The sequence below is a fragment of the Trichomycterus rosablanca genome, chromosome 2 (assembly GCF_030014385.1).
Source record: "Trichomycterus rosablanca isolate fTriRos1 chromosome 2, fTriRos1.hap1, whole genome shotgun sequence".
NCBI classification, from domain to species: Eukaryota; Metazoa; Chordata; class Actinopteri; order Siluriformes; family Trichomycteridae; genus Trichomycterus; species Trichomycterus rosablanca.
The window spans coordinates 40,145,372-40,173,009 of NC_085989.1; the positions used below are offsets into that span (position 1 = coordinate 40,145,372).

At 40.5% G+C, this 27,638-nt stretch overlaps 2 protein-coding genes across 14 annotated transcripts in view; one reads left to right on the plus strand and one right to left on the minus strand.

Annotated features, from left to right (window-relative positions):
- Positions 1–559: 559 nt before the first annotated feature.
- Positions 560–27,638, plus strand: part of arl16 (ADP-ribosylation factor-like 16) — a 57,124-nt gene continuing 30,045 nt past the window's right edge. For 2 of the 9 annotated variants that reach the window (XM_063015624.1, XM_063015642.1), the window contains exons 1-5: positions 560–685; positions 5,213–5,271; positions 5,403–5,519; positions 6,355–6,470; positions 7,516–7,715. In XM_063015624.1, coding sequence (XP_062871694.1) covers positions 625–685; positions 5,213–5,271; positions 5,403–5,519; positions 6,355–6,470; positions 7,516–7,681 — 519 coding nt within the window. In that variant the 5' untranslated portion in view covers positions 560–624 and the 3' untranslated portion in view covers positions 7,682–7,715. Of the gene's footprint in view, positions 686–798; positions 853–1,403; positions 1,830–1,930; positions 1,995–4,849; positions 5,272–5,402; positions 5,520–6,354; positions 6,471–7,515; positions 8,394–8,975; positions 9,057–10,715; positions 10,964–26,078; positions 26,109–27,638 lie in introns of those variants that run through there. The other 7 variants (XM_063015633.1, XM_063015607.1, XM_063015616.1 and 4 more) reach the window with 7 other exon arrangements.
- The window catches only part of epn3a (epsin 3a), a 41,398-nt gene continuing 22,232 nt past the window's right edge, over positions 8,473–27,638 (minus strand). For 3 of the 5 annotated variants that reach the window (XM_063015563.1, XM_063015553.1, XM_063015570.1), the window contains exons 3-11: positions 25,309–25,427; positions 17,911–17,988; positions 17,451–17,540; positions 16,973–17,059; positions 15,122–15,260; positions 14,701–14,862; positions 14,511–14,606; positions 14,182–14,418; positions 8,473–9,202 (exon numbers count right to left, since the gene is read on the minus strand). In XM_063015563.1, coding sequence (XP_062871633.1) covers positions 8,919–9,202; positions 14,182–14,418; positions 14,511–14,606; positions 14,701–14,862; positions 15,122–15,260; positions 16,973–17,059; positions 17,451–17,540; positions 17,911–17,988; positions 25,309–25,427 — 1,292 coding nt within the window. In that variant the 3' untranslated portion in view covers positions 8,473–8,918. The remainder of the gene's footprint in view (positions 9,203–14,181; positions 14,419–14,510; positions 14,607–14,700; positions 14,863–15,121; positions 15,261–16,972; positions 17,060–17,450; positions 17,541–17,910; positions 17,989–25,308; positions 25,428–27,638) is intronic. The other 2 variants (XM_063015579.1, XM_063015587.1) reach the window with 2 other exon arrangements.

Consider the following 27,638-nt stretch of genomic DNA (forward strand, 5'->3'; position numbering starts at 1 on the left):
ATATAGTGCACTAGATAGTGTATTACATAATTAATTATGTTCCTTACATAGTGCACTAAATTGTATATCAGATAACGGATTTATGTTCCCTACATAGTGCACTAGATAGTGTATTACATAATTAATTATGTTCCTTACATAGTGCACTAAATTGTATATCAGATAACGAATTTATGTTCCCTACGTAGTGCACTAGATAGTGAATTAGACAATTGATTTATGTTCCCTACACAGTGCGCTAGATTGTTTATCAGATAACGGATTTAATACGCGTGCGCGCTCTTGGCCGCTCGTTCCAGATTCCAGGAGATTTTATCTGACTTGCGGACATCAGGCATGTATATGCGGGAGACTCCCGGAACTTCGTGAGACTTGGGATGTATTCTAATAACCCTAGTAAAATAGTTGGTAAAACTGAATTTATGAAATCACGTAAATAACCTCAAGTTCCAGTTACTTTTACTTTGAAAGGGTGCGGGGTGTCGTCATGGTAACTGAGGCACGCTGTGAGAAGTGCTGCATCTAGCAGTTGTGCTAGTTAGCTTTGTCGAATTGAATTCTTATAATGAAAATGTTCTTTAAAGTTGTTGTATTAATGGCTGAATTTAGTTCTTAGTAGAAGCTATGTGCTTATTATTGGGTGCTACCGGTGTTGGAAAGACGCTGCTCCTGAAACGACTTCAGAATATCCTTTACAGGCGTTAGCTAAAACGGCTAGCCTGAACATAGTTGAATATATGTTTATAACGGTGCGATAGTTTCTCGCGCGCGCTTGTTTCTGTGTGACCGTTACATTTCAAATTTGAACGTCGCCGTCCGTTAACGATGTGTAAGAGGTGGATAGTAAGTACTGTAAGTGGACACCTGGCCATTAGCTTATTTGACATCCAATACATTTTCTCTCTGGTCCTTAGTAGCTATAACAGCCTCCACTCTTCTATGTGGGCATTTGTGCACATTCAGTCAAAGTTCTCTGGAGTTCCTTCACACCTAACTTGACAAACCATTTATTTATGGACGTTACTTTGTGCTCAGTCATGCTGGAACAGGAAAGGGCCTTCCCCAAACGGTTGCCATAATGTTGGAGGCATATCTCATATTTCATATAGCAGTATGTTTTTTTTTTTGTGTGATTTTATTTACTTGTTAGCAATGAGTATGGCTGAAACACCTGAACTAACGGGTTAGGTGAGCGTCCACATACTTCTGTCCTCCTTTGACAAATCCTGATTTGACAAAAACGTCTTACCTAACGAGTCCGTAATGTTTAGAGACTACACATTGCACAGTTTTTATTTTATTAGGTCTATCTCCTTCTGTTTTTAAGAAAGGATAAATATAAACACAAAAATATTTGTGCATTGTATGTTTTACCATAGCTTTATTCTGTTCATGGTCACAGTGTGTACAATTCACCAGGCGAAAGGTAGGGCAGTTGTAGCCTAGCGGTTGTAGCCTAGTGGTTAAGGTACTGGACTAGTAACCGAAAGGTTGCCGGTTCGGGCCCCACCACTGCCGGTTTGCCACTGTTGGGCCCTTGAGCAAGACCCTTAACCCTCAATTGCTCATACTGTATACTGTCACAATACTGTAAGTCGCTTTGGATAAAAGCGTCTGCTAAATGCAAGGAAACACCCTGGACAGGTCACCATTCCATTACAGGGCAAACACACACACATTCACCCACACAGTCTTACCTAGGGCAATTTGAGTAACTCCAGTTAACTTGACTGCATGTCTTTAAACTGTGGGAGAAAAGGCATACTCCACACTAAAAGGACCCAGACCACTCCATCTGGGAATCAAACCGAGGACCTTCATGCTGTGAGGTGGCAGTGCTACCCTTACTTGAACAATGTAAACTATAAACTTTAGTTTTTTATTGGGATTTTTAACGTCATGTTTTACACCTTCGTTACCTTCATGACAGGAAACGGTAGTTACTCATTACACAAGACTCATCACTTCTCAAGGTTATACAGTGTATCACAAAAGTGAGTACACCCCTCACATTTCTGCAAATATTTCATTATATCTTTTCATGGGACAACACTATAGACATGAAACTTGGATATAACTTAGAGTAGTCAGTGTACAGCTTGTATAGCAGTGTAGATTTACTCAGAGCCGTAGATAAGAGAGAGTTGCGACACTCCTTGATCTCGCCGCTACGCGGTCACGTGGTTCATGTAACCCTCAATAGTTCCAAACAAACCCGGCGCTGTCATGTTCTCATATGGGACAGGCAGCAGTGAATGAAATATTAAACGGCAAATAATAAACATTTGTACAATTTCTGGGTATTTTCAACTGCGTTTACATTTACTGCATCTGCTTTAATGTCAATTTGGTATATAAAGTGGAAGATTTATGTTTATGATGACTTGTTAATAGGTCGTTCTTGTTAACACAGTACATTATATTAGCATACATTACATAATGCCATATCATTAAGTAGTAGAAACAATATACAGTACAGAGATTAAAGTTTTTTTATGTTTTGTTTTTTACATAAACTAACCTCCCTTCACTTTCCTGAGGATTCATAATAATAATCATTTTGGCTAAACACTAAGCCATGTGGCTAGATTAATAAGGTTTACCTGCACTGAATGAAAAGATTGATAAACACATTACCGTACCTTTAACATTATAGTGCAGGTACATGAAAAAGCATTCATTCATCTCTTATTTCATGAGTGATTAATAATTGATTCCTACATGTAATACATTAATGAATTCATTATGAATATGCACAAGTTCATTTTGTCTAATGTAAGTGGTGGACAAGGTACACAAACCATGTAGTTGAGTTAAAGTAGAGATATCCAGGGTAACATATTACTCCAGTAAAAGTAGTAGTAAAAGTAAAAATACTCTTTACCTCCATTAAGGTACTAAACTAAATTTACCTTCAAATGTACTTAAGTATGAAAGTAAAAGTATAATGATTTATTGTGGTTCTAATGTTTTATGATCATTTCTGTAACTAGACTCTTGATTAATCAACTCATTTTAGGTAAAAAGACTCTAGTGTCATTAATTAAGCTTAACTGACTAAGCTAAATTCAGTTATACCTATTAATTAAGATAAACATGTAACATTTAGTGCTGAGCAAATGCTAAACAATAACAGTATTAAGTATATTAATGACATTAAATTAATAATTTTTTTAAAACAAAGCAACATACAGCTAAAAATGTTTGATAAGTAGTGGAAATGAATGGGGCTCTATGGGTTGTTTGGAACTATACAGAGCTCCACAACCCGGAAGCTGCGCAGAAAAAATGTCCCGCCCCCTTTCCAACGGTTCCCTATGGGAGTGTCGCCACTCTGTTCTCTCTACCGCTCTGGATTTACTGTCTTCTGAAAATAACTCAACACACAGCCATTAATGTCTAAATAGCTGGCAACATAAGTGAGTACACCCCACAGTGAACATGTCCAAATTGTGCCCAAATGTGTCGTTGTCCCTCCCTGGTGTCATGTGTCAAGGTCCCAGGTGTAAATGGGGAGCAGGGCTGTTAAATTTGGTGTTTTGGGTACAATTCTCTCATACTGGCCACTGGATATTCAACATGGCACCTCATGGCAAAGAACTCTCTGAGGATGTGAGAAATAGAATTGTTGCTCTCCACAAAGATGGCCTGGGCTATAAGAAGATTGCTAACACCCTGAAACTGAGCTACAGCATGGTGGCCAAGGTCATACAGCGGTTTTCCAGGACAGGTTCCACTCGGAACAGGCTTCACCAGGGTCGACCAAAGAAGTTGAGTCCACGTGTTAGGCGTCATATCCAGAGGTTGGCTTTAAAAAATAGACACATGAGTGCTGCCAGCATTGCTGCAGAGGTTGAAGACGTGGGAGGTCAGCCTGTCTGTGCTCAGACCATACGCCGCACACTGCATCAACTCGGTCTGCATGGTCGTCATCCCAGAAGGAAGCTGACGCACAAGAAAGCCAGCAAACAGTTTGCTGAAGACAAGCAGTCCAAGAGCATGGATTACTGGAATGCCCTGTGGTCTGACGAGACCAAGATATACTTGTTTGGCTCAGATGGTGTCCAGCATGTGTGGCGGCGCCCTGGTAAGAAGTACCAAGACAACTGTATCTTGCCTACAGTCAAGCATGGTGGTGGTAGCATCATGGTCTTGGGCTGCATGAGTGTTGCTGGCACTGGGGAGCTGCAGTTCATTGAGGGAAACATGAATTCCAACATGTACTGTGACATTCTGAAACAGAGCATGATCCCCTCCCTTCGAAAACTGGGCATCATGGCAGTTTTCCAACAGGATAACGACCCCAAACACAACCTCCAAGATGACAACTGCCTTGCTGAGGAAGCTGAAGGTAAAGGTGATGGACTAAACCCAATTGAGCACCTGTGGCGCATCCTCAAGTGGAAGGTGGAGGAGTTCAAGGTGTCTAACATCCACCAGCTCCGTGATGTCATCATGAAGGAGTGGAAGAGGATTCCAGTAGCAACCTGTGCAGCTCTGGTGAATTCCATGCCCAGGAGGGTTAAGGCAGTGCTGGATAATAATGATGGTCACACAAAATATTGACACTTTGGGCACAATTTGGACATGTTCACTGTGGGGTGTACTCACTTATGTTGCCAGCCATTTAGACATTAATGGCTGTGTGTTGAGTTATTTTCAGAAGACAGTAAATCTACACTGCTATACAAGTTGTACACTGACTACTCTAAGTTATATCCAAGTTTCATGTCTATAGTGTTGTCCCATGAAAAGATATAATAAAATATTTGCAGAAATGTGAGGGGTGTACTCACTTTTGTGATACACTGTATATTGAACACAGCCATGAACAATTTTGTATCTCCAGTTCACCTCACTTGCACGTCTTTGGACTGTGGGAGGAAACCGGAGCACCAGGAGGAAACCCACACAGACACGGGGAGAACATGCAAACTCCACACAGAAAAGACCCGGACCGCCCCGCCCGGGGATCGAACCCAGAACCTTCTTGCTGTGAGGCGACAGTGCTACCCAATTAGCCACCGTGCCGCCCTACAAACCTTTGAATACAATCATGTCATTCCTCTAAATAGTGTTTGCATTTAGTCTAAATATTTCATAGTTTGTTTGTTTTACCTGACTAGCTAGCTATTTAATCAAACTAAACTATCTGTGAGTTGCACTGTAGTAAGCTGTCCAAGATACCAGTTCTTTCCTTATCACCAAGTACAGCTGTGTCAGCGGGACATGCCTGTTGATTTAGGTGAACCACCTGCTACACTGCCCACGGTGAGCTAACCTTTTGACTTGGTGTAAATTCAGTACATAAGATAAATAACTAAACAAGGTAACAAGCTTATTAGCTATTTTAATTTTTCCTGTATAAAGAAACAATAAACCTTTTGTTCTTTGTGGCATAGGTGGGCACCAACCTCACAGACCTGAGCCTGAGAAGGAACACAGTGACTGTGAGAGAGTTAGGAGGCTGCATGGGTCCTATCTGGCCCAGCTACTTTAAAGACTGCACCTCTGTTATAGTGAGTATTGCGACACTCTTTCAGCTGTTTAATCACCTTTGGTTGCATTATTAGTTCCCATTATTAGTTTAATATGCATTTTACCATGTATTACAGTGTACATATACATATAAATTATTAACACATGGTCAGTGATGCTTTAAAAACACTGGATCTGATGCTACTTGAAAAAAAGACAGACTGCAAAGCAAGATAATGTCATACAATGGGTGCCAATCAATCACACTTACCCTTCCATCACTGCAGAAGCAGTTCTCTGCTACATGCCACCGAAAATTAAAATAAATTAAAAAATTATTTGCAAATGTACATAATACAACTAAAGATGTGAAAATACAAAATTGTTGAATTGGGCTGACTGCTAACATTTTCAGCATTTAGCAGACACCTTTATCCAAAGCGACTTACATTAGTTACAGTATACAGTCTGAGCAATTGAGGGTTAAGGGCCTTGCTCAAGGGCCCAACAGCAGCAACCTGGTAGTGGTGGGGCTTGAACCACTGAGCTTTTGATTACTAGTCCAGTACCCTAACCACTAGGCTACGGCTTGCTCTCTACAACAGTAGAGCAATCTAATTTACATTAAGCTATTTAAGGATAAATTAATGGTCTTGGGGATACAATTTAGGGTAAAGAAAATCTGTGGAAAAAATGATATGCAATTATCCATTAAATTCAGTGTCGGCACATAATTTATTAATTCGACATTATTAATTTGACATGCTGTGCAATTCTGTTCTCTCCTCAATGGTTCAACACAATAAAATTACTCATATTGTTCCATACCAATGAATCCTTGAACTCAACTCCTTGAACAACTATTTCCGTTTTCAGTTCATGGTGGACACTGCCAACATCACTCAGATTTCCTCATCCTGTATCCAGCTGCTCTCTGTTCTCTCTGCTGAGCCGCTCCAGAATGCCTCAGTGCTTGTGCTGTTCAACAAGAGGTTAGACTGCTCAGGCAGAATCTCCGACATATCTAATGAGGATTGTGCTTTTTAACTGACTGTTTTTCATAACAGTACAATCCGGTTACACTAACATTGCAAGATTAAGTGTTTCATTCCAAATTTCTTCTTGAATAGTTTTTTTTAGGTCTTTCATAATACCTAGCCTATTCAACATCGTTGCAAGCTGTTCAAGTAACCAGTTCTTCCCTTAGCTAAAAGCACAGCTGTGTCAGTGGGACATGCCTGTTAATTTAGATTGCCTATTGTGAGCTGAAATAAAGATCCACCAATGACCAATTAAAAATAAGAAATCAAGATAAATTCTATTGCTTGGGTTAAAATATGCTATGTCTACAGCTTTTGCATTTAAGAAAAAAACAAAACTGCAGTGAAACTGTCCTTCCGGTACGCATTAACAATTTACTTTTCATCCCCTATTATAAAGGTATATATCTATATAGAATGCTTGGTACGATGCTTACTTTAGGCCGCTGTTTTGTACTTTGTGAATACGTTTTTCTTTTTATGCATTTCCCCCCATTTTTCCTTACAAGTTAGTTATATCCAATCACCTTATGGCATTTTCCTTTCTCCACTGCTGCCGATCTCCACTCCTGACTTAGGAGAGCCGTGACTAACACACACCTCCAATACATGTGCAGTCGCTTCTTTTTTCACCTGCACACAGCAAGTTCCTATCAGTGTCATGTACGAACAGTCATACACTGATCTCCATTATCCCTCATCTCTGTGCAGGCGCCATCGAACAGCCAGCAGAGATCGTCATTTCAGCAGTTATGAGGAATCCCAGATGGCAATCCAACCCGTGGCCAAGCCAGTCATTGTGAATCTCACAGTATACTATTAGGCATCTAGTGCACCAGACTGACTGTGCATAGTATTTGTAGTTAAACATAAACAGGAACCGTCACTAGGACACATTTTATTCATTCATATATAGTATGAATTTAGACCTGGACTAGTTGTATTTGATCATACCTTCACCATGGCAAACTTGTGTTTTCTTTGTTCTTCTTTTTAGTGACCTTCCATGCACTATGTCACTTGGGGAAATGAAGTCGCTGTTCAGGATGGATGACATCATTGCCTCTGCCCCTCAACCAGTCACAACTTTGGAGCTTAGTGCTAGCTCTGGCAAGGGCCTACAGGAAGTGCTTGACTGGCTGAACTCAACGCAACCTGACTGACCTGAACTTTATAGAAGTCTAAGAGCAGATCAGGGTAGATACTGACACACAACACACTAGCACTTAGATCCATCAGGAAAAAAGTGAAATGTGAGATGGTGTACTCATATAATCACATTGCCTGAACAAGCTGAGCTGCAGAGGTTTTTTTTACATTACCATTATGCATAGAAAATATTAGAGTAACTTTGATTCTATGTTGTGCCCTGTGTTTGTGTGCAAATGCATGAGAAAGTTAATACGTGTCAGTTTGGACATGTGTGTCTGGCATTGCAACTGGAAAATTGCTTCCAAATCATGGTATTTTTACATGTATTCTGACAAATCCTGTGTTTACATTGTGTGCACATGAAATATTGTGCTTTTTATGCTCAAGATTACTGCACCACTGCTGGTTGTACGCAAATTAGAATTGTTGCAGTGGTACAGTGTTGAAGTTTGCAGCTTATCTTTCTTATTCTGTTGTGTAGCCAATCCAAACTTTCTCAATCCTAACTCTACCAATGTTTGAACCATAGACTGTGTCATAGATTAAATATGAACATTTAAGGTGCATTTTCATTCCTTCTTTTAGTATGCAACAGTCCTGCTTTTCTATATTTTGTTGGGTCGCTGCTTGTATTTAGTTAAAATTTCAAAGATAATGTATTCATTTTTAAACTTGTGATTATTTAGCCAATTAAGATGTGGCAAATATAAAAGTTGTGTTATTCATGTGGCACACTGATTACAGACCTTTCCCTGATTGAGTTTTATGACATGCTATTCCGGTAATAGATAGAAATCACCCAAAGTGTGTGATAGGAGCGTGGAACAGGAAGTTTTCAGGCTTTATTGGATTACGAATAGTAGTGGAGAGTGATGGTGAGGATGCAAGCTTGGTAATGTCATAAATAAATTGAACATACTGGTGATTACAATATGCTAGGAAGTTCCTTTTAAAACTAGGTGTAGTTCATAAATTCACCATTGCTTTCTAATATAAAAAAATTGATTTATCTTGTAGTGCTGATTCTTTTGGCATAGATATAAGGAAGATAGCAGGAAGTAGCAGCTGCTAAGAGCAAACCTGTAAAGAGTGTGAAAACGTTTAAAAGCCCATAAAAAAACAGTACTGTTATTAAATTGAAATACATTCCAGTTCTGAGCCAAGTCTGTGGTTAAATTGTCACTTCATTGAAAGCAAGCTTACATTCAGGTTCAGGCCAGTGTTTTAAAATTTTGCTCATACAGGCACTCATAGAAACGGGTTCTGACTGTGATCTGGCTGTCCGTGCGTGGTTGTGGATGATAGGGGGAGTAGTGGTTGAGGCAGGGTCCCAGGCATGCCAGCATGTCCCTCTGCAGACTGGGTGAAGGAGCTGGGTAAAGACAAAGGCTGACTGCTCGCAGGCAGAGGCAGAGACGCGCTGTATGGCAGCGAGCTTGGACCAGGTGACGTGGAGCTCGGACGCATTTGATTCAGAGTGAGCCGTGGCGGCTCGCTTTGGAATGGGTTGGTAGCTGACGGAGCACTCAGAGCTGAAAGAAGTAAGAAAGACAATCAGGGTTTTTTATTAATATTGTACATTTTGTGCTATAGAAAATTTACATTTTAGGGGGAGGAGTCAAAAAATACTAAGTCACTTTTTACTTCTCCCCCTAAAATTAACGTTTCCTATAGTTAGTACTTGAATCTATTCATGATTGCATGTGTAAACTTTAGAGATTGGACATTTGAGTTTTAGGCACGGTTATATCTGTGTTACTGAAAAGGGTAAGGTTGCCAGGTCAGCACTGTAGTATACAGGTAATGCAGGCAGTGGAAAGGTTTCGGGCTAGTAATTGGAAGGTTTCTTATTCAAGCCACTGTTGGGCCCTGGCTTTGGATGGTCACAGTTGTAAGTCGCTCTGGAAGAGTCTGCTAAATGCCATAAACGTAATACAGTATACTGCTTACATCAATCAAGGCCTGTATCAAAAATGCCTATTCTTAGGACTCTCAGCCCTGTGGTCAACAATATTGTCAAATGTGTAACCACCATGAGAAAAACATGAATATTTGAATATTTGGTTGAATATTTAGTTAATAAAATATATAAATGGTTGTCACACTTATGGCATTTAATCTCATGTATGTTTAAATGCATTTATTTTACTTTTCACGTTTGTATGTTTAACGTGTGTATGTGTAACCAACACATTCATGTATAAAGACCAAACCACAGGTTCAGGTTTGTGAAAGATAGTTGTGCAGAAGCCTTCAACATATACATTATATGGCCAAGAGTAACTATATGGGACACCTGCAGGAGCTTTTATAACATTCCATTTTAAATGCGAAGGCATTTACATGGAGTCCCTCTCCCCCCTTGCAACTATAACAGCTTCCACTCCTCTGGGAAGGCCTTCTACAAGATGGAGTATGTCTGTGGAAATTTTTTGTCCTATCATCCAGAAGAGCATTTTTAAGTTCAGACACAGATGTTGGATGAAAATAAGGGGCCTAAGCCAAGCCCTAAAAACAATCCTTTAGCATTATCTGTCCTCCACCAAACTTTTTTCAATAAGGCAGGTAACGTTGTCCTGGCATGTACCAAACCCAGACTCGTCCATCAAACTGGCAGATGATGAAGTGTGACTTGTCTCATCACAAAACACATTTTCACTCCATCCAACACTTGGTATTGTGCTTGGTGATGTAAGGCTTGCACCCATGAAGCTCCCGGTGCACAGATGTTGTGGAGGTTGGTGACTTTTATGCACTGTGTGCACTTAGCACTTGGCGACCCTGCTCTGTAACTTTATGTGGTCTGGTTGATGTGGTTCCTAAATGCTTCCTATTGTCAATAATACCACTCACAGTTGTTCATGGAACATCTCGGAGGGAAGAAAACTGGCTTGTTTCAATGTTGGCATCTTAGTACCACACTCAAATTCAGTGAGCTCTTGAGAACAACTCATACATTTAATGAACAGTTCATAAATTGAATGTCAAACACAGTCATTTTGTATCTCCAATTCACCTCTCTTGCATGTTTTTGGACTGTGGAAGGAAACTGGAGCTTCCGGAGAAAACCCACACCATGGGACATGGGAGAACATGCAAACTCCACACAGAAAGGACCCAGACCGCCCCACCTGGCAATCAAACCCAGGACTTTCTTGCTGTGAAGTGACAGTGCTACCCACTGAGCCAGTCTTTCGTAAATCTTTGTAAACACAGATTGCACAGATAGTTGATTTTATACACCTGTGACAATGAAACTGAATGAAATGCCTAAATTCAATGATTAAAAGTCTAACCCCAATACTTCTGTCCAAATAGAGCATATACACTTTGTAAGGTAGATCCAAAGCAAAAACAAAAGATTATTAATAATAGCCACATTCTAGATTTTTAAGTGATAGACAATACCACCACCCTACCAATAGGTGGCGACATACACTAATAGAACTCTATAAACAGTTTCAGTGTTGAGGCTGAATGATAGAGTTAATGATTGTAGAGTACAAACTTAGAAATCTATAACTGTTCAGCTGATAAGAGAGCAACTCAGCTGTCTATCATCAACTGTGACTAGCCCTCCAAAGTCCAGTCACCAAGACTTACTATTAAAATCATAACAGCGGTTTTTACAGGAATATACACCAATCAGCCATAACATTAAAACCATCTCCTGGTTTCTACACAGTCTATTTTATCAGCTCCACTTACCATATAGAAGCACTTTGTAGTTCTACAATTACTGACTGTTGTCCATCTGTTTCTCTACATACTTTTTAGCCTGCTTTCACCCTGTTCTTCAATGGTCAGGACCACCACAGAGCAGGTATTATTGGGTGGTGGATCATTCTCAGCACTGCAGTGACAATGTCATGGTGATGGTGTGTTAGTGTGTGTTGTGCTGGTATAAGTGGATCAGACACAGCAATGCCGATTGAGTTTTTATACACCATGTCCACTCTATTAGACTCTCCTACCACTTATCTATTGCTACTGTTTGAGTTGATCATCTTCTAGACTTTCATCAGTGGTCACAGGACGCTGCCCACGGGGTGCTGTTGGCTGGATGTTTTCGGTTGGTGGACTATTCTCAGTCCAGCGGTTACAGTAAGGTGTTTAAAAACTCCGTCAGCATTGCTGTGTCTGATCCACTCATACCAGCACAACACACACTAACACACCACCACCATGTCAGTGTCACTGCAATGCTGAGAATGATCCACCACCCAAATAATACCTACTCTGTAGTGGTCCTGGGAGAGTCCTGACCATTGAAGAACAGCATGAAAGGGGGCTAACAAAGCATTCAGAGAAACAGATGGACTACAGTCAGTAACTGTAGAACTACAAAGTGCTTCTACATACAGTGTATCACAAAAGTGAGTACACCCCTCACATTTCTGCAGATATTGAAGTATATCTTTTCATGGGACAACACTGACAAAATGACACTTTGACACAATGAAAAGTAGTCTGTGTGCAGCTTATATAACAGTGTAAATTTATTCTTCCCTCAAAATAACTCAATATACAGCCATTAATGTCTAAACCACCGGCAACAAAAGTGAGTACACCCCTTAGTGAAAGTTCCTGAAGTGTCAATATTTTGTGTGGCCACCATTATTTCCCAGAACTGCCTTAACTCTCCTGGGCATGGAGTTTACCAGAGCTTCATAGGTTGCCACTGGAATGCTTTTCCACTCCTCCATGACGACATCACGGAGCTGGCGGATATTCGAGACTTTGCGCTCCTCCACCTTCCGCTTGAGGATGCCCCAAAGATGTTCTATTGGGTTTAGGTCTGGAGACATGCTTGGCCAGTCCATCACCTTTACCCTCAGCCTCTTCAATAAAGCAGTGGTTGTCTTAGAGGTGTGTTTGGGGTCATTATCATGCTGGAACACTGCCCTGCGACCCAGTTTCCGGAGGGAGGGGATCATGCTCTGCTTCAGTATTTCACAGTACATATTGGAGTTCATGTGTCCCTCAATGAAATGTAACTCCCCAACACCTGCTGCACTCATGCAGCCCCAGACCATGGCATTCCCACCACCATGCTTGACTGTAGGCATGACACACTTATCTTTGTACTCCTCACCTGATTGCTGCTACACATGCTTGAGACCATCTGAACCAAACAAATTAATCTTGGTCTCATCAGACCATAGGACATGGTTCCAGTAATCCATGTCTTTTGTTGACATGTCTTCAGCAAACTGTTTGCGGGCTTTCTTGTGTAGAGACTTCAGAAGAGGCTTCCTTCTGGGGTGACAGCCATGCAGACCAATTTGATGTAGTGTGTGGCGTATGGTCTGAGCACTGACAGGCTGACCCCCCACCTTTTTAATCTCTGCAGCAATGCAGACAGCACTCCTGCGCCTATCTTTCAAAGACAGCAGTTGGATGTGACGCTGAGCACGTGCACTCAGCTTCTTTGGACGACCAACGCGAGGTCTGTTCTGAGTGGACCCTGCTCTTTTAAAACGCTGGATGATCTTTGCCACTGTGCTGCAGCTCAGTTTCAGGGTGTTGGCAATCTTCTTGTAGCCTTGGCCATCTTCATGTAGCACAACAATTCGTCTTTTAAGATCCTCAGAGAGTTCTTTGCCATGAGGTGCCATGTTGGAACTTTCAGTGACCAGTATGAGAGAGTGTGAGAGCTGTACTACTAAATTGAACACACCTGCTCCCTATGCACACCTGAGACCTAGTAACACTAACGAGTCACATGACATTTTGGAGGGAAAATGACAAGCAGTGCTCAATTTGGACATTTAGGGGTGTAGTCTCTTAGGGGTGTACTCACTTTTGTTGCCGGTGGTTTAGACATTAATGGCTGTATATTGAGTTATTTTGAGGGAAGAATAAATTTACACTGTTATATAAGCTGCACACAGACTACTTTTCATTGTGTCAAAGTGTCATTTTGTCAGTGTTGTCCCATGAAAAGATATACTTAAATATCTGCAGAAATGTGAGGGGTGTACTCACTTTTGTGATACACTGTATATGGTAAGTGGAGCTGATAAAATGGACAGTGAGTGTAGAAATAAGGAGGTGGTTTTAATGTTATGGCTGATCAGTGTACAATGGTTCTTCCATTTTGGGGATGTCATAATAGCACTGTCCTATATATTTTAATACAGCACTGATAACAACACACCAGCTGATACTAAAACTGATCTCATACTGACATCTTCATTATAAACATGCTGATGGCTAGTAATGTGTTTTTTTATTTAGGATCTGTGTTCTTATGAATGTTCTGTATTTCTTGCTAAACTATAATGTTGTGTAACTATAATGTTAATAATAATTTGATAAACTTTATAAAAGTATGTTAAATCCAACACATCAATCGAATCAAGTGTTTCAGGCCAGTAACAGCCCAAAATACCAATACAAAATAGTGTCTGATTAGTACATCCCAACATCCATAGCTTTAGTTTTTGTGTCTTTAAAACGCTAGCAGTAATGTCTTTAAGCATGTGGTGCAATGTTTCACTTATCTCACCTGATAGAAATGGGTTCAAGTTTTTAGGAGCAGGATTTGACGGGATCAGAGAGTCAAAGTTCACAAGCGAGGCCGCTTCTGGGCCCAGAAAGGCTTCTGGAGTGTGACAGCTTCGAGGGTTTTGTTCATTTAGACTCTCTCTCAGACGGGACAGATCGAATAACTCCGGGCTCTCCTCACTCCTGCCATTAATGTTTACCTGTCCTCCATTCATGGCCTCATCAAAAAGATATCCATCTAACAAACATTACATAATCATGAGAGTTTATTACAGTCAAATAAAAAAAAGAAAAAAGCTTTAGAATAAATGACTGGGTTGATATAATTACCTGAGGGACTTCCGGGTCGTGGCGATGGGCCTCTGGCAGAGGCAGCAGACCCCTTTTTGTCTGCTGACAGGGGAGAAAAGGGATCTATTCCTGAGGCTGCCAAAAAAGCGACATATTTAAGTATGACATGTATAAATTATATATATACAGTTTATACTTGATTTAGTTAAAATAAATGGCATGTCTCTACCAGCTGGAGCAGATGAGATCCATGTTTGATTTGGCGGTGCAGGACTGGGAGCTTTCTGAGAGGCTTCCCATGGGTCAGGAGGGTGCTGGTTCCATGGCTGAGAATGAAGACTAGCAGGTGCCATCCAGGGGCTTTCAATACCTCTACTTGAGGAGCTAGGTTCTGTTTTAAGACAATGCTTGATCAGATTCAGCTGTATTCAGCTTAACAGCCCCAATATTTACAAGTCAGAAAGCCTCTAAAACCTAATTTACTACACAGCTTCACACCATTCACAGGCGATACAACCTTTTTGTGAATTACTAAAAGTATGCAGATGTCTATGACTGCATATACAAAATAATCAACAAATAAGTTGTAGTTCCAAACGTTTTCACCAGTTTATAAAAATGCACTGTAATGAGAATGTAGATGATGTTACCTAGAGAATCCCAGGGGTCAGACCTCAGTGGGCTCACAGCCTGAGCTTGACCACCAGTTCCAGACACAGCCCATGGACTTACAGTTGGAGGTGCTTCAGCAGCTGGAGCAAAAATATCCAGCAGATCTAGCATGGCAGACTGCCAGGGCAAGAGGGGGACAAAAGCATTATTATTCAAGAGATTTATATAGGTCATACCTTACTGCTTAGCATTCACTTGTGAGTAGTTGCACAAAATCTGCAATGGGGTCACAAAAAACTGCAGTTAATAAAACTCCAGGTAGTTTGTAGGAGCTGAACACACAAAGCTAAAACATTTTCATTTTATTCCGTTGTCAGGGTTGTGACATGTCCAGTTTTAACAAGACCAGCTAGCCAATAGTGCCACTGAGATAAAAACCTGTACTTCTGCGGCAGCGGGCTAGCACCCAATGCTACATTTAAAACATAGGCTTTTAAAGTTTTTACAACATTACTTAATCAGGTGTGATGTGTGTACCTGAGATTCATCCTATGTCATCATAACACTATTTAAGGGCCATAATGTTGCAAATGCATATGTTTGGCTATTATTAAATACACTGATAATTTATTGAATATTTACCAGAAAGTTTAGGGTTCAAGCAGCCAGAGTTTGACCCTATGAGTACTGCCCTTAAACCTCAGGGTTTTTTTTGTTGTTATTTTAATGCATTTTCTCCCTTTTTCTCCCGATTTTTAGCGCGTCCATTTTTTACCCAATTGCGTTATACTTCCTCTCTACTGGTGCTGACCCCCACCCCTGACTGAGGAGAGCGAGACTGACACACGTCCCCTCCGATACGTGAGCAGTAGCAGACTGCATTTTTTCACCTGCACCAGCCGAGTTCATATGCGAATCAGCCGTGTACCAGAGAGCCACACCCTGATCAGCGTTATTCCTCTGTGCAAACGCCATCAACCAGCCAGCAGAGGTCGTAATTGCATCAGTTATGAGGAGTCCCTATCCAGCTCCCTAACCCTGTATGAACAACAGCCAAACGTTGTTCATATAGCCACCCAGCTCTGATGTGCTAGCGTATTTTACCGCTGCGCCACCTAAGCAGCAGTTTCTTTCTTTCTTTTTTTTTTAAATAATTGTATGCAAATACTACCTAACACATGCCCCCTCCAAAATTCATCCAGTGTGCAGCAGATAACCACTTCTTTTTACCTACACTAGGCAAGTTCATACAGTGTTACACACTCCATTATTGCCTGTGCCTGTGCTAGCGGCATCAACCAGCCAGCAGAGGCTGCAACTGCAACAGCAATGAAGAATCCCTTCGGCCTGCCCACCTTCAGACGTAGCCAATCATGCCTGCGTAGGCGCCCAGCTGATTCAAGATCTCGATATTAGCAGTGACATACTAATAATTTGTTGGTTGGGGGGGTGGGGAGCTTAACCCTCAGTTGCTTGAATAGTGTTCTATGTGTTGGCCAAATAGAATAGTCAGCGTGCTAGGGAAGGTAGTAGCAAACTTGGCTGCATCACAAACTGCATACCCTGTGTAGGGTCAGAGTGTTAATGGCATTATAGTCGTACACTCATTTGAGATGCTTTTTTATAGAGTTGTATGTAGACCTAAAAAAGGTTATAGCGGTTTTGGTTCATTTTAAGCACGTCTAACTTGTGCTGACCTACTATGAGATGCAAGGAGAACATGAGGGTATATGCATTTGCATGGTCATTGATCATTGTATTGTAAAAAAAAAATTACATGTTGTGATGTTCCTAGAACTTTATGGTTTGGGATTTAAAAAGCATGCAGAACTAATTATATGCATTTTAAGGTGACCAGGTTAAGAATGGCTTATGCTTGGTGTTCGTACCCCTTCTGCTTTAGCTGCCATTTCTCGTTTACTCTCCTCAAGAGCTTTCTGAAGCAATGACTCATCACCTTGGCGATTTCTCTGCTCCTGGCAACCCAAATGAAAACATTGATACCGAATATCAGACATCAGGAGAAAAGCCATACTCAAACACTTTCACTGTTACAAACATGATGCACACTCCAATCAACAAGCACGCTCACGCTGCCAAACTCATTCAATGATGCATGATGCAGCAGGACTGAAGAATACAATGACTCTTTGGAGAAAAGCTGCAGAGAAAGCACAATCAAGCACAATCCACTGAGTACCTTCATTGTACAGATCTGACAAAGACAGCTGGAGCTGCTGGGGTGGGGGATCATCGTGGATTAGCAAATAAAGGAAGTCTAGAAAGGATGTCAGGGAATAAACAACATGCCGGAGACTTGAAATATGTCCATGCAGCCTTCGCTCACTGTCCAAACTGAGTCCATACCTGCTGATGTTCCTCCTTACTGAGGTTCAAGGCGATCTGAAGCTGGGTCTCCTCATCCATGTCTAAAGCCACCCCAGGAGGAGGAACCCTCTTTCGGAACACATTAAAAAAGTATAAACGTTAGGCTGTGACATGATTGGCACACTCTTGTCATGCATGCTGGTGAGCAGCACATCCAGGCAAAGAACTTAACTAGGGTCAGACACGGGTCTGTGCAAATGATGAAGGGAGACTTTTCATCAGTATGGGAAAAAGATGCAGCACAGGCTGGTTAGTGCAATCGAGAGCATGTATTTGTTAGAAAACACAGGACGCATGCTCCTCTATAAGCTGCAGAACGGTGGCTAAAGCCGGGAAGAGGCGATACATGCACTGATGGTCATAAAGACAGACGTGAGTGACGTAGATGATGGAGGTTAGGCTGGGATGCATTCGTTTCTGAAGGTGGAAGGCGCTGTACCTTCTGGGCCTCCTCCTTGCTTAGACTCATAGCAATCTGGAGCTGTGTCTGCTCATCGATATCCACAGGAGGTGGTGGCTAATGGGGGAAATGGGGGAAATGATCAACTGCAGATTTACAGTCACATTTGATGGAAGTGTTTACTTATTAAGTGATTCGTTGAACCAGAGCCTTTTTCCACTGCAAATACAAATATAACTGCTTTTTACATTGGCTATCTGTCCAGTATGAAACTGTAGATTCCATGGTTGTATGGCGCTGCAGCAGCTCATTGAAGAAACCAGTGCTTGAAGTGGGAAAAAGTGCCAATCCTCCTCTTATTCCTATGTTGGTGTGTGTATCAGCCAGTATCAGCAAATAATCAAGTATTACATTCTGAATTATTATTATTTAGACTAGCATTAACGTTACTTGTCTTGTACTAGACTTGTCGAGAGAACAGAAACAGGTCAGCATCATGTTGTGCCCACTGGGTAATGCAGTTCATATAAGGTCATCATCACCCGCAGCAAAGATACTTAAAAAAGTCTTAAGAATGCACTAGTCTTTATTTTGGCCCAAGGCAGATAACATTGCCAAGATTAGACATGCCAGTACAGGTATATTAAAGTTGAAAAAATGTAACATATAAAAGCAAATGACCTGCAAATAACAGGTCAACGTCACTTAGTGCCCACTGGGTTATACAGTTATACACTAAGAAGTGTCGGTATGCAAGAAAAAGTCACAGTATGCCAAAGAGTAAAATGTAGAAGTGCTGATGGTGAGTACCGGCCCACTTTGAGAACTGACTGGAACCAAGAGAACATAATGGTACGATTGTTTGCTGATTACACAGATACACAAACCTCCTCATTGTTTTGTTTTATTGTTTAATGTCCCAAATGTTTCAAGTTTCACCTTTTCGAAATTCATGGTTTCGTAATCTTCCAGGGTGCCAAAAACCGAACCACAAACATGATAATATTTAAAATATGTAATTAATTAACTAATTTTTAACCTAATACACCATTGTTCTCATTTATTTAATTAAACATCAAAAAGTGTTTCTATTATTTTTCTACCGGCTGCATGGAAATATTGAAATCATTTTGCATCTAACACACACTGATCAGCCATAACATTAAAACCACCTCCTTGTTTCTACACTCACTGTCTATTATCAGCTCCACTTACTATATAGAAGCACTTTGTAGCTCTACAATTACTGACTGTAGTCCATCTGTTTCTCTGCATACTGTGTTAGCCCCCTTTTATGCTGTTCTTCAAATGGTCAGGACTCTCCCAGGACCACTACAGAGCAGGTATTATTTGGGTGGTGGATCATTCTCAGCACTGCAGTGACACTGACACGGTGGTGGTGTGGTAGTGTGTGTTGTGCTGGTATGAGTGGATCAGACACAGCAGCGCTGCTGGAGTTTTTAAATACCGTGTCCACTCACTGTCCACTCTACAGTATTAGACACTCCTACCTAGTTGTTCCACCTTGTAGATGTAAAGTCAGAGACGATCGCTCATCTATTGCTGCTGTTTGAGTTGGTCATCTTCTAGACCTTCATCATTGGTCACAGGACACTGCCCAAGGGGCGCTGTTGGCTGGATATTTTTGGTTGGTGGACTATTCTCAGTCCAGCAGTGACAGTGAGGTGTTTAAAAACTCCATCAGCGCTGCTGTGTCTGATCCACTCATACCAGCACAACACACACTAACACACCACCACCATGTCAGTGTCACTGCAGTGCTGAGAATCATCCACCACCTAAATAATACCTGCTCTGTAGTGGTCCTGACCATTGAAGAACAGCATGAAAGGGGGCTAACAAAGCATGCGTAGAAACAGATGGACTACAGTCAGTAATTGTAGAACTACAAAGTGCTTCTATATGGTAAGTGGAGCTGATAAACAAGGAGATGGTGAGTGTAGAAACAAGGAGATGGTTTTAATGTTATGGCTGATCGGTGTATGTGCACTGTGGAGACCCCTGGCAATGGCACAACACTATTGCTGGCTAAAGAGCACCTGTACACGCCTCCTCCGACACGTGAAGCTATCAGGCGCTTATTTACAACATCTGGGGACAAATTCTTTCCCCAAACAAATGCATCATGCAGTTATTTTTGTATTCCTACTCTGTTCAAGCTGGAACCTCTGCTATACAGCAGGAGTAGCTGTTGCACCATCAAGAAATACAGCTTCCCTATCCGGCTTTCCCTTCTATAGACAAAACCATTTGTGTCTATTGCCCGTTCAGTCATACCACTAAAATTTAAACTTTAAATTCAGCTGGGCTAGCATATTATATTGCTTTGTCACCAAAGCTAAAAAGTTTGTTTAAAGCTGCTGATTTCACTTTTTAAGAGATACCCTGACCATTGATACTCACAATGACATTCATGCAATTATGGTTTCCTGAGCTGGAGGATGAGGGTTAAATCATTGCCTTAATCCATTATTCTATTCAGTGCCCAACAATGAGCTCTGACAGCCCAGCAAAATCGAGGAAATACTGCTCTCTCAGCACAGGATGGCTGAAAATGGTTTTGTCTAAAGTTTATTTAAAAATCATACATAAAAAGTTCAGGTATTCTTTCAAGAGACACAATCTCAGACACATGCAGAGCGATGACACTGTTTTAAGAATGCTCTGGTATTTATTATGGCCCAAGGCAGATAACATTGCTAGGTTTAGACCTGCCGGTACAGGTATATTCAATTTGCAAAATGCAATCTGCAAAACTAGTGAGGTAATAAAAAAAAAGCTTTCATTTCGAATATTCATTATCCAGTCCACTAAATTTACATATGTTCAAGTAAATTGACACACACTGTCTGACTTCTTACTGTATATGGGTGAAAGACGAATAGGGTGTTCCAAGTACCAAAAAAATAAAATGGTTAAATTGTATAATTTTTTCATTTAATATTGTGCACAAATGTGTCACCTATGTAAATATGTATTTTTTTTTCTCAGCATTTTGCTTATTTGATAATTTTAGTGTTGTTGACACACAACAAGGGCACAAAAATGTCATTCAGTGCAACGACTAATTTATGACAAAATACACACACAAGGAACAATCTTAGCCATTTCAAATTTATAAGTTTAGTATATCTCTTACAAAAGATTTAAAACCTCAGAAGAAACTGTACTTACTCTGTTTTGAATTTTCTGTGCATTGTTTGTACTCTAATGCGTCTTGGGATTTTGTTTATTTGTATACAAGATGTTTTTCCTACACATTCTATTCTATTTGAAACCTAATCAAACTCTGTTTTCTATGAAGCAGGCCTGGATTCTCTTGCATTCACATGAAAAACAATAATAATAATTACTTATTACAGTTATTTTAAGCAAATGTTTTTGTTGCACTGTATGATGATTTTATGCTGCACTGAATGACATATTCCCAATTATCCTGTTACATCAGAATATTCATGACTTAATTTGTTTTTAAGTTTTTTATTGATTAAAGTAGCAGTAGTAGAATGAAAATATGTGTTATAATATTACTACATCATGAAAAAAGTAAGGCAATGAAAAACATAGCTAATGAAGCCATCATAACAACTTGTAAGGCACCAGAACAGTGTGGAAGTGTGGAATTTGTGTCATAACACGTGAAAAAGTTGCTGCAGTAAATCTAAATTCATTCAGCCGTGAAAACCATTTGAAGTCGCATTTTATTTCATGAACTGAACAAATGTTTTCCAGTCTTTTGTTGTTAACCTTGAGGTTCTTGCTGTACATGGCTTTGGTTCTGCGATTATGATTTTGACATCAGACTTAAGGTAGTAAATTTCATCAGGTGGATTTGGCCACACAAAGGAATTTCTGTTTCAATTTTGTAGCATGCAGCTAACTTGCACCTCATCTCCTACAGACAGCAGTACCTGCCCAACGAATGGCAGGTCATCGTACTTGACAATAACAAAATCTCAGGGACCACTTCATCAAAAACATAATTATTAATATTCATTGTAATTACTGCTCTTATTAAGGAAGACTAGAATGGAAAAAAGTGGTTTTAATATTTAAAAATAATTTTAAAACATTATAAAGTTAGTATAACAATGTCATTGTCAATTTAGTGCAACAGCGAAATTCTGTTGCACTGAATGACTGTTGTTGTACTGAATGACAGAAATTTTACTTTAGCACATTTTACAGTTATCCCAGTGGTTAGCAAAAGCTAACATTGACCTTAGCTCAAAGACATATTCACATTTAAATGTTAATAACCTTGTTTGTTTACAAGAGTAACCGTAATATTACGTTTTCTGTGTTGTACTGAATGACACTCAGTTTTGTTCTTTAATGTACTGTGTCAGTAAAAAGACATTTTTATCAAATAATGTTAAAATGCATTGACCTCGTGTGTGTGCTGAAGGGTCCCCAGGAGTCTTCTTTTGTTGTTATAATTGGTCACATGACTGCAGTAGCTTGATTGCATATTAAAATAAGGCTTTTTATTAACGTTGTACTGAATGACAACTGAAGATTGGGAAAATGGGGACTGAAAGTATCCTGAATATTATTAATATTAAAAAACACATCTGATTGAATATTATTTAATATGTCACACATGACATTTGTACAATTATGCCAAAGCAGTAAATTTTAAGTTTTACTTAAGATTAATTAGTTTTTTCTTAATGTTTTATTACTTAAAGAGGTAGGGGGACCGTTGCACTGAATGAAAAGGTTTCAAGGGTTATTTTTTCAAAAATCATACATTTTCCGTAAAAATTACTTTAGGTTTCAGTAAAGATGTACAAATGGAGTAGATTGAAGGTATATCCACTTATATTAATATAATTGTATATTATTTATCAAGTGGGGACACTAAAAAGTTACATCTCGTCTTTGACCCATATACACCGATCAGCCATAACATTAAAACCACCTCCTTGTTTCTACACTCACTGTCCATTTTATCAGCTCCACTTACCATATAGAAGCACTTTGTAGTTCTACATTTACTGACTGTAGTCCATCTGTTCCTCTGCATGCTTTTTTAGCTGGTATCACTCTGTTCTGTAGTGGTCCCCCCACATAATAGACCCCCACAGGACCGCCACAGAGCAGGTATTATTTAGGTGATGGATCTCAGCACTGCAGTGACACTGACATGGTGGTGTGTTAGTGTGTGTTGTGCTGGTATGAATGGATTAGACACAGCAATGCTGCTGGAGTTTTTAAATACCGTGTCCACTCACTGTCCACTTTATTAGACACTCCTACCTAGTTGGTCCACTTTGTAGATGTAAAGTCAGAGACGATCGCTCATCTATTGCTGCTGTTTGAGTTGGTCATCTTCTCTAGACCTTCATCAAAGAACACAGGACGTTGCCCAAGGGGCGCTGTTGGCTGAATATATCTTTGGTTGGTGGACTATTCTCAGTCCAGCAGGGACAGTGAGGTGTTTAAAAACTCCAGCAGCGCTGCTGTGTCTGATCCACTCATACCAGCTCAACACACACTAACACACCACCACCATGTCAGTGTCACTGCAATGCTGAGAATCATCCACCACCTAAATAATACCTATTCTGTAGTGGTCCTGGGGAGTCCTGACCTTTGAAGAAAAGCATAAAAGTGGGATAACAAAGCATGCAGAGAAACAGATGGACTACAGTCAGTAACTGTAGAACTACAAAGTGCTTCTATATGGTAAGTGGAGCTGATAAAATGGACAGTGAGTGTAGAAACAAGGAGGTGGTTTTAATGTTATGGCTGATCAGTGTATTTACTTTTAAGCATTAATGCATTTTTATTATTTTTTAAATGCCAAAATAACTCAATTCTGCATTCACATAATACACAGCAAAACCCTTTTTGCGCTGTCATGCCACTGTTTCCTATGAAATGAGGCTTCTGCACTACCCTGAGCATCTCACACTGCACACATCTGCCACTTTCACGCTCGTTTTACTGCTTATTGCTGTGCTCAAAGTTCAGTTTAATTGGGTTATGTTTAGTCTGACCTTTTCAAAGTGAAGTGAAGACAAATTGTTTATATGACATATACAGAGGCGAAACTGATTCTCAGTGTTTTACAAAACCCAGAACTGTTTAATTCAACCTTAAATCTAGCACAACATTGTGGGAATTAGTGACTAGTGAGCTGTAAAATAGGGAGACTGGGTTTGCATTTTAGATAGCATGTTTCCTCATTCTGGAATCACTTGTGGTGGCTTTGTAGATCTTCGATAAGATTTAATTCAGTCTTACATTAACGAAACAAGGTTTCATGAACTGAGCCTATTTTATTCTTTTACTGAGTTTGTTTTTGTTTTTTATTACATTCTAAATGACGACCACTGCCACAGTTTTCTAGTTTTAAACTAAAAAACATTTCATGTCAATAGGTTTTATTGTTTTAAGCTTGGCACTTAGTGGCACATTCTGCTAAAAGTACTGCTGAGTATCATGATACAGGCTTAAACGCTGCAGTAAGCAGGAATACGTGCCTATCCTCTCGGTTAACAAAGTGCTAAATGCTTATCATGTAAAAGCTGCCTAAATTAATTCCATTAGTCCTTAGTTGCAAAAATGCTGTTGGCATGCTGTTGTACTTTTGCAGCATTATGGGTTAATTTTGGCACTGCCAAAATTAATTTCCCGCAGTCACAAGGGTCCCTCTAATAGACATACAATTTCTAAATTGTTCATAGTTGTTTAACAGGATTTAAGTTAAAAGATTTGCTAGGCCATGCAAGCACCTTCAGCTTCTGAAATCAGCCTTAAGTTATTTCGGCTTTATGTTTGGGGTTGTTGTCTTCTTAAAACAGTTTCTTGTGTGAAATAAAGGGCATCCTGTGCCAAATCAGGAATACACGGAACATACAGCTGCGGCAACCCCTAAAATATAGATTTTTTTTAGCAGATGTGAGTGAGGATTTCAGGCACTTCAGTTCAGTTAGTAACTTCTCCAAGCTGCTTACCACCCTCATATGAACATCTGGTGGCATTAACTGCTGTATGATCCACAGCAAAAACCAGTTTGTATAGCCAGATGTAAACAGGGCCTTAGGGAATAGAAACAGTACCTTTCCCGAATATATGGCATCATGTTTTAATAATGTAATTATTATAATTTTAAAATCATGTTTCAATAATGTAATAATTATAATATTAAAATCATGTTTTAATAATGTATGGGGTTGTTGTCTTGTTAAAACAGATTTGAGTTTCTTGTGTGAAATGAAGGGCATTGTGTGCCAAATCAGGAATACACGAAACATAGTGGTCAGCTGTGGCGACCCCCTAAAAGATAGAAGCAGCTGAAAGAAAAAAACTTCAGTAACCATTTCATTTTTTCACTGGATAGCTCCTTCTTCATTGACAGACACTGTTAAGCCCACATGGCGAAAAGAATGTGTACGTGATTCTCACCTTTTCACTCTCCTCTCGGCTCATGGCCAGTGCCAGCTGCAGTTGCAGCTCCTCCTCCCCGCTGGTCTGCGGCCGGGCCTGCTCCAGATCGGGGGCCAGATGAGGGGAAGAAGAGGCGGCTGGCAGAAAGAAGTCAGATAGAGAATGTTAAGCACAAACCAAGCATTTATTTAATTAGTTCATAAAAAGCTGGGTCACTGGGATCCAGTCTCCCAGTTTGAGTCTGGCACTACCACTGCATATTAAGTTTGTAGTGAGCATCCTAATCTACGCGGCTCCATGCCCGACTGCCTCTTTGACTCTGGTAGGAACAAAAGGCTGTCTGTGTCGGGTAGTTGGGTTGCAGTGGGGTCGTGAGGATGAAGTGAGGAACAGGGAAAAAGGGGATGTTGGTCATTATTCCAGCTTACACATCAATTTTTTGGTGACACTGAATCTTTCAGGGTACCAGACCTAGGAAGAGTAGAAGGGGGATACCTGAGCTGCACCACAGAAAAAGCAGAAATGAGCCGTTCCACCTGCTAAGTCTTATTTTCATGTCCTATTCTTATTTTGTAAAGCCAGACCTAATTTAGGAACAAGACATTTAAAAAGACACACACACATTTTGGTAATTATTGCTCAAAAGCGTGGGCTACTCCTACAGGCTTCTCTTTAAAAACCCACCTGTATGACCTGTGCAATTTTAATTTACTATAACATCCCGCAGCCAAAAATGTAAATTTGTATAACAGTAATAACAATCTAAGCTAAATCCAGTGTTTTTACAGGCAACACTTCAGGCAACTGTGACAACCCCCTAATTTGAAGTTACAACAGCCTTCACTCTTCCTGGAAAGCCTTCCACAAGATTTTGCAGTATTAGTGAGACACTGGTCCCATTCAGCGTTCCAATGAATCTCAAAGAATTCTAATCAATCTCAGGTACGGCTAGCATATTCAGTTTCTCGAAACAACACTGTTGATTTGTTATTTAGGTAAGATATGTTAAGTTAAATTGAGGTTTAGGTTAAATTGAAATGCTGCTGTGTCTTTCTTAGGGTGTTGAAATTCTTCACAAAAATCATGTACAACAAGCTACACTGATATTCAAAAAGTGAAAGAAATGTTATACTGATTATAAGTTACAACCACTACAATACTGGAAAATCAACTGAAACACCATTACTGTTTAACATTCCTCAAACCAGTGGCAGAGATGGGGACTCGAGTCCGAGTCGCACGCAAGTCGCACTCACAGCGACTTCAGACTCGACTAGGACTCGTTTCAAATGACTCGGACTCGACTCGTGACTCACAAAAAATGACTTGTAGACAACAAAAGTCTGCAGCATGTGTTAACATTAGTTACGTGTCACAATTATATATATATGCAGTGTATCACAAAAGTGAGTACACCCCTCACATTTCTGCAAATATTTCATTATATCTTTTCATGGGACAACACTATAGACATGAAACTTGGATATAACTTAGAGTAGTCAGTGTTCAGCTTGTATAGCAGTGTAGATTTACTGTCTTCTGAGAATAACTCAACACACAGCCATTAATGTCTAAATAGCTGGCAACATAAGTGAGTACACCCCACAGTGAACATGTCCAAATTGTGCCCAAATGTGTCGTTGTCCCTCCCTGGTGTCATGTGTCAAGGTCCCAGGTGTAAATGGGGAGCAGGGCTGTTAAATTTGGTGTTTTGGGTACAATTCTCTCATACTGGCCACTGGATATTCAACATGGCACCTCATGGCAAAGAACTCTCTGAGGATGTGAGAAATAGAATAGTTGCTCTCCACAAAGATGGCCTGGGCTATAAGAAGATTGCTAACACCCTGAAACTGAGCTACAGCATGGTGGCCAAGGTCATACAGCGGTTTTCCAGGACAGGTTCCACTCGGAACAGGCTTCGCCAGGGTCGACCAAAGAAGTTGAGTCCACGTGTTCGGCGTCATATCCAGAGGTTGGCTTTAAAAAATAGACACATGAGTGCTGCCAGCATTGCTGCAGAGGTTGAAGACGTGGGAGGTCAGCCTGTCAGTGCTCAGACCATACGCCGCACACTGCATCAACTCCGTCTGCATGGTCGTCATCCCAGAAGGAAGCTGACGCACAAGAAAGCCCGCAAACAGTTTGCTGAAGACAAGCAGTCCAAGAACATGGATTACTGGAATGCCCTGTGGTCTGACGAGACCAAGATAAACTTGTTTGGCTCAGATGGTGTCCAGCATGTGTGGCGGCGCCCTGGTGAGAAGTACCAAGACAACTGTATCTTGCCTACAGTCAAGCATGGTGGTGGTAGCATCATGGTCCTGGGCTGCATGAGTGTTGCTGGC